The 7,479-nt window shown below is 37.3% G+C and overlaps 1 protein-coding gene across 1 annotated transcript; it reads left to right on the top strand.

Moving 5' to 3' along the window:
* Positions 1-4,299: 4,299 nt before the first annotated feature.
* LOC112184011 lies at positions 4,300-4,761 on the top strand. The gene has a single exon (XM_024322314.1). The coding sequence runs from the start codon at positions 4,300-4,302 to the stop codon at positions 4,759-4,761; it is 462 nt and encodes a 153-aa protein (XP_024178082.1).
* Positions 4,762-7,479: the final 2,718 nt, after the last annotated feature.

Below are 7,479 nucleotides of genomic sequence, written 5' to 3'. Positions count from 1 at the left end.
GTCTTATCAACACAATCCTTTTCCATATTCTTTGTCAATCTCTCGTTCTAATTGACCAATTCAAAGATGAGGTCTCTTTGGTCCTCTTTAAAATGCCAAATATTATCACTCCAGAAGCTTCGTTATTCTTAGAATATACCCCAAAGTATTTGTTTATTGACACGCCTTAGTATTAGGTTATGTCTTTCACAGGGTTCTAAAAGTCGGGCTAGTCGGCCGCCTAGGCGGCGCTTAGGCGCTAGGCAAGGAGGAGACGTTCCGATTTCGACCGAATCGTTTGCCTTAGGCGCCGGGCTGCTGGGCGTCCGCCTAGGCGCTCTAGGCGGAGGGTAATCAGGCTAGGCGTTTCCCGACTGTGGCTGGGAGCTAACCACTGAAGTCTTTTTTTTGTTTTTTTCCTTCATCGTTGTTGAATATCAAGACGACCTTCTGGGCTCCTCATCGACGGCAGCGTTCCAACGGCACGGTGGCAATCCTCCTCAACACAGATGGGCGACGGCAGTGGTATGGTCTCTCTGTCTCCCTCTCTCAAAGTCTCACTCTCTCGCTCCCTCGGTCCTCCCAATCTCTGCTCAACATCTCCATGTACTTTCAAACTTGGTAAGTGTCCCAATCTGAAATTTGATTTGTTTCAAAACTTCGATCTGTTTCACACTTTCACTGTTTGAGATCTGAAATTCGGGTTCTTTTTGCAGCAAAGCCTCTTTCTGCTTCAATTTGCTACACATCTATTCCACAACAAACAACAGGAACCAATAAGATTAAAAACAATTCAAGATCCTAAACGATTTGAGCATAATATCGAGATAAGGGATCAAGTAAAGATCTGATATCAAACTATCTTTTTCTTAGATTGGGGATCAGACTTGGGTTCGAAGATAATAGAGAGAGAGAGAGAGGAAGAAAGCCGATCCACTATGCTCAACAACAAACTAGGTATGAAAATGTTGCAGATCTGGAGAAGAAGAAAAAGAAGATGGAAAAACAAGGAAAAGAAAGAAGAAAGAGAAGAAATTCGGGTTCAGAGTTCCTTTGAGCCTCTTTCTGCTTCAATTTGCTGAGTTGCAGCAAAGTCTCTGCTTTTCAATTTGGTTTTGACATGTGTTGCAGCAAAGTCTCTGCCTCAATTTGGTTTTGACACGAACTACATCTATTAATTGAATAATTGTATTGAACTATTTGTCTATTTGACTTTGCTTACTTAGTTACTTGGTTCTCAGTAATTAGTTTTTAACTTCTTACTGATGTTAATTACTTAATTGTTAAAATATGATTGTTCATTGTTCTACATAGAAGCATTTTGTAGTTATATTTATATATAGAAATAGTTGTCAATGATATTATATGTTATAAAATTAAAATTAAAATTAAAAATAAAAAAACCGCCTAGTCCCCGCCTAGGCTCCCGCCTAGGCCCCTAGGTGCTAGGCTTCAGAGCTCCGCCCGACTAGCGCCTAGCATTTTTTAGAACCTTGGTCTTTCTCTTTCATTAGTGTCTTGTTAAGTTTCTTGATTATGGCTTTAGCTCTTCTGTTTTGTAGAATCTCCAAATCACGCAAAAACAAGAAGCAGCAAAGCATTGTTAATGCTCAATAGCTGATGTTGAGAATGCACTTGCAAAGTTCACCTGGGCTAGAGAAGCACACAACAAGATGGAAAAGTTGAAGGCAGAAGGGAAACCAATTCCAACAAACATTGGCGAGGTATTATATCTTAAATTTTCATTTCCTTCATACATCCCAGGTTATTGAAAATCACCACACAGGGATAAACCTTACTAATAAGTTAGTATATCTAAATTTGTGAAATTATGAGAAGACAACTTCAGAATGTCTTCTAGCTTGCCTTTGCTGTTTTGTCATCTCTAGGGAGACTTTATGATACGGTAGGATCTATTTGTGGTTAATTTTTGGGCGAGATCTGGTTTCTATATCTCTCTGCTGTACCTTTTACTTGCTTGTTCTGGCAGCTAAGTTTAAATGTGTGCTTGTTTATAAACTCGGAATTGCTTGCTCAATTTTGGCCTGAATATATGGTTTATATAAACTTGAGCTCTTGATGGTTGCAGGTGGAACATTTTTCGTTTATTCATTACCCTGTCGATGCAAACATAAAGGCTATTTCTAACTCCATCCATATCAGGTATGCATATCTATGATTGATAATGCTTATTTATGATATTTTAATAGAAGCATTTAACATATACAGACTATGAGAGTGATATTTGGTAGCAGAATGATGCATTGCAATTGTCGTGCTTTTGTAGCATATTCTAGACAAATAGCAGGTAGTGTACTATGCTTTTGTAGCATATTCTAGGCATTGCTATATACGAGTGGCATAAAGGCAAATAGCAAGTAGTGTACTATGAAAGCCGTGCCAATTTTTTCAATTTACTAATAAAGCTTGTCTGTGTCAAGAACATGAGATTGAATATGTCTGGCTATGAAATGAAAAATGCAGTGGCACCTCCAAGATGTACAGAGGATAGGTGAAGAGGGAGGTACAAGAAGAGACGCAACTGGGAGAGCAGAGTCTGGAGGGTTGACACAGAATAGTCTCAAAGTTGCAACATACCTATATAAATGTTTACTTAGAAGAAAATTGAACTTTTTCTACTATAATTGTTTGTTGTCAAAAGGTGCCAGACTTTGAACAGTTTGTCACTTCCAATTTATATGTTTTAAGCAGTTCAATGGTTGTATTTTAAATGTTTATAAACTAGCAATACATGTAAGAGGTAAAAGATTAATTAGATCTTATTCTAGTAAATTCTTGCAATATCTATTGAATTTGACCAACAAGTGGTGTGTGTGGGAACCATTATACATTGGCCAAAGCCAAGTATACAGTGGGATGAAATAGCTGTTAAAAACAAAAGCCATTGCAGCCAATGGAAAGTAGAAGAGTAATTGCAGCCCAGACATACTGTTCAGCAAAACGCAACACCTGATGAAAATAGTCATATCAGTGGAGGGTGTTCCCTCAGTTGAAGTTGCACATATATAAATCCTAACATATACTTGCATCACGAAATAAGAAGCTAAAACTAGTTGACTTATATCATCAGTATCATTCAAGGAGGAACTGATAAATTGAAAGGGAACCAAACTACCCAATCTTGCAGCACATGTTTTTGTAAAAGAACCTTACAAAATGAAATGTCAGATGTGCATGTCTCATAAACTAGGTTTGAAATATTGTTCATCTTCTCCAAATCATATCTCACAGAGATTAAATTATATGTAGCACAAATGGGGAAAAAGTTTAATCAAAATCAGTCCCAAATTTGTCTTCAAGTATCACAAAAGAGATCCTCTTAGTACTGCATCATTTAAACCTGCACAATATAACTTCACTAACTTATACATGTAATTGAGTTTCATGTCATCAACTTAAAGAGATAATATAAAAACACAACCTGACTTCATTGAGGTCGTTGTCTGAGTGTAGTATTTGTAGTTAGAGTTGTAGCTGATGCAAGATTCAGACCTGTAGTTGAGTAAGTTGAATTCTACAAATATGAAACTCAGTTTAGTTTCATTATAGCAATTAAAATGTACGAATGTACAAAAATTTCAAATATATATACCTGGTTTGAGAAAGGTATCTGACCATAGCTAAAACATAAAATATGAAGGTAGGAAGGTTCAAATCAAAATCAGTTTCTGTTGTGCCGTGTTTCTGACCTCTGTCACTTGGAACATAAAATATGAAGGTAGGAAGGTTCAAATCAAAAACTGTTGTACCACCATACAGAAGACATGTGAAGTTACAACTCTGAAAATTTTTAACTCTAAATAGCTTGATATGTAGAGGGTGTAGCTTCTCAAAGTCACTCTACAGTAGCTGTCTCTGTTCTAACCTCCTTATATTGACCATTAAATAACTAGAGCTCCAGTGACTGAAAGTGGCTGAAATTTTGGTACAAGATAGTAGACACATAACGGAATGTCTACAGAAAAATTCAGATCAAAATAACATGTAATCTGAAACTTTAGTCACCCAAAATGAACTGAAATTTCTGGACAGAAACTGCTCTCTATCACATTCATTCTTTCTTCACACTTCCAACTCCGAACACCTCCCATCCTCCCAAAAATACTACACATTTATTTTTTTGGTCAAGCATAAGGTTGCTATACCTTACCACCCACAAACCTTCGGTCAAGTGGAGGTGTCAAATAGGGAGATTAAGAGAATTTTGGAAAAGTCGGTAAACTCTTCTAGGAAGGATTGGGCCATTAAACTTGATGATGCTTTATGGGCCTACTGGACCGCATAAAGTCCCCTATTGGCATGTCTCCTTTCCGCTTGTGCTATGGAAAGAATTGTCACCTTCCGGTCGAGCTTGAGCACAAAGCTATGTGGGCTATCAAATTTTTGAATTTTGACTTGGAAGCAAGTGGTGAGAAGCGGAATCTTGATCTTTGTGAGTTGGAGGAGATCCGAGAAGAAGCATATGAGAATGCCAAATTGTTTAAGGAGAAGACCAAGGTGATACATGATTGGAAATTGGTGAAGAAGACATTTCTTCCCAAGCAAAAGGTTCTCCTATACAATTCTAGGCTCAAGTTATTTTTCGGAAAGTTGAGATCTAGATGGAGTGGACCTTTTGAGGTAGTTGAAGTTTTCCCTCATGGTGCTATCACAATCAAGAATCTTCATGGTGGGGAGCCCTTCAAGGTAAATGGGCATCGATTGAAACCTTACTTAGACACCACATTTGACACTCAAGAGGAGGAGGTCACCCTCCCTTGACTCATCCTTGACATATGGACCGACAATGAAGTCCTTAAACAAAGCGCTCGCTAGGGGGGCAACCCTAGCATTATTTGTGATGTTCTTTCTTGTTCATTTTGCATCAATAAGGCTATTTAGCCATCTTTTTGGGAGGTTGGGAGTTGCTTGGAGTGTGGAGAAAAAGGAGATATTTTGAGCTACAATTCTTGTGTGAAGGTCATGGAGGATGATTTTGTGTTGTGAGTTGATGGGATGAAGACCACGAGCTTAATGGAGGACCCTTGTCCTTATTCCTTGATGAGCTATTTGTGATGCATTGCTCTTGGACACTACACATTTCTCAATGGAGTTGATCTTTTCATGAGCACCTAGAGCTATTATGGAGCATACGTAAAGGAAGTCAAGGCCTTGTGCCTTGTGGTTGGTGTCTCATATTAATCTTCTCCAAGGGTCGCGAGCAATGGAGGGTCGACAAAGAGGGTTTTCCGTAACTTTTCACCACATTTAGATTTTTATTTTCATAGCTCAATTTTTGTGCCTTCGCCCGGACTTCACTCTCATGCCTAAATCGAACACGAATTTTAGCTTTCGAGCTCACTTTACAACATTGAGGACAATGTTGGTTTTAAGTGTGGGGGTGAGAGCTCGGGTGCCCTATTTTCGTCACTAAAAAAAAAAAATTAATTAGATTAGCTTTATGTAATTATATTTTATTGGTTAATGCCTTTTCCAACCCCAATGACGAGCCATGGACTTAACTTGTTATGATTGTGGATAGACTAAGCATGATCTAGGACTTTGAATTTATTTTGTGATTAAGAGTATATATGATCTATGCTTGACTATACGTGTGCAAATAGCTTATGATTAGGTTGGTTCATCATAACTAGAGAAGCATATAGATGATTTAATTAACTTGCATGCCTTATTTGTGAGCTTTTGAGCCTAATATCTATAGTGCATGCATCGTTCATTCAATTATTCTTTCATGTGTGTACAATTTCATGACATTGCGTATCTAGAACTTGCTTGAGACCTCTCGAGGCTACTTTTAGCTTACGACGGGATAGAAAGGATTGAGGCAATTAGGTTAATACCACCATGGCCAAAGAAGCATGTGCCCAAAAAAATATTTATCACTAGATTGCTACTTTAAGCCTATTTATATATTTAGCCTTTTTATTCATTTGCACCACAAATCCCTACCAAACCTAAACACTTTTATCCTACCCTTCCATGGTAGTTGGTAAAGCGATTCTAGAGAATGACTTTATGTTGGAGTGCTTCAAAAGAAAGAAAAAGTCAAAAGTGTGAGGTTACAAAAGAATAAGTGTGGGGGTGAGTGATTTGTATAGAAAAGAAAGTTCTAAAAAAAAAAAAAGAGTCTGTGAAAATAGAAAGAAAGTTCAAGGAAAAGAAAAGTAGAAAAAAAAAAAAAATAAGAAGAAGAAACTTGTGTAAAGAAAAAAAGAGTATTACGTAGTATAGTGTGGGTTGTACATTGGGTTTTAGAGTGAGTGACTTAGCATTCGACATCAAAAGTCTTAAATCTCTACAAGAGAGAGTTGCTTCACCGATTTCCATGGAATTTGTCTTTCTCTATCCTTCATTTCTATTAGCCACTTGCCCTTAGTCCCATAACCCCATCACAACCAAATAAAAAACTTCTTGATCTTGAAAGTTGTGAGCTACCTAGTGGAGATGAGATCGAAAAGCAAGCATATGGCGACGCGTGTTATGAAATTGCTTTTGAGTGAAACACTTATAGCCCCTAAACACTTGAGCGGTAATATTTAGTGAACCTATGTGAGTTTAGCGGGTTATATTGGGTCTTCTATATGCCTATGTGATTATGGTGGATTGATTTGACACGTGGTCAATACATGCATATACTTGAGCATCGTGTTATGAAATTGCTTTTGAGTGAAACACTTATAGCCCCTAAACACTTGAGCGGTAATATTTAGTGAACCTATGTGAGTTTAGCGGGTTATATTGGGTCTTCTATATGCCTATGTGATTATGGTGGATTGATTTGACACGTGGTCAATACATGCATATACTTGAGCATCTATTACATGTGCATCTTAATTGCCTTACAAATTCATAAATCATATGTTGTGATTACATCTATTTCATAGTCATGTACATAATAAGTTCTCCGAGGGTTATGGTTAGAAAGGCTAATACCGCATTTTACTTATGTTTGTGAGTTAGTAGATTTTTGGATTAGATTTCATTTAGTTTGCTTGAGGACAAGCAAAGTTCAAGTGTGGGGGTGTGATTACACGCATTTCTATGCATGTAATTGTGTCTAAAATACTATAAATAAGTTAATCCTCAAGTCAATTACTATGTAATTAATCCATTTTTATTCATATTGTAGTAAATAAGCGGAGTTGTGGAGTTCGGAAGAAGTTGTGTGAAAATGAAGCTAATTGGAGTTATCGACAAAAAGTCAACAATGGTCAATCGATCAATGCAAGCAAATATGTGACAATCATTCGTTTGAGCTAGCGAAAAGGAAAAGAAGAAGAGGATCGAGAAAACAAAGAAATAGAAGAAAAGGGAGAAATTAATTAAATGAAATGGCAGATAATCAATTAAGTAGTCAATTAACTAATTGGTTAATCATGCACCAAAGCCACCAGCACACCACATGCTGCTTTTTCTTTCTTTCTCATTTGCTGATGTCATTAGCACATGACCTTATCTTCCTCTCTTTTGCAAAACGAC

This window comes from Rosa chinensis, chromosome 2 (assembly GCF_002994745.2).
Source record: "Rosa chinensis cultivar Old Blush chromosome 2, RchiOBHm-V2, whole genome shotgun sequence".
Taxonomy (NCBI): domain Eukaryota; kingdom Viridiplantae; phylum Streptophyta; class Magnoliopsida; order Rosales; family Rosaceae; genus Rosa; species Rosa chinensis.
This window is presented reverse-complemented; position numbering and strand designations above follow the sequence as displayed.

What these genes read in the sequence shown, in the direction of transcription:
- LOC112184011 (XM_024322314.1), top strand. Translation starts at nt 4,300, where the DNA reads ATGTCTCCTTTCCGCTTGTGCTATGGAAAGAATTGTCACCTTCCGGTC.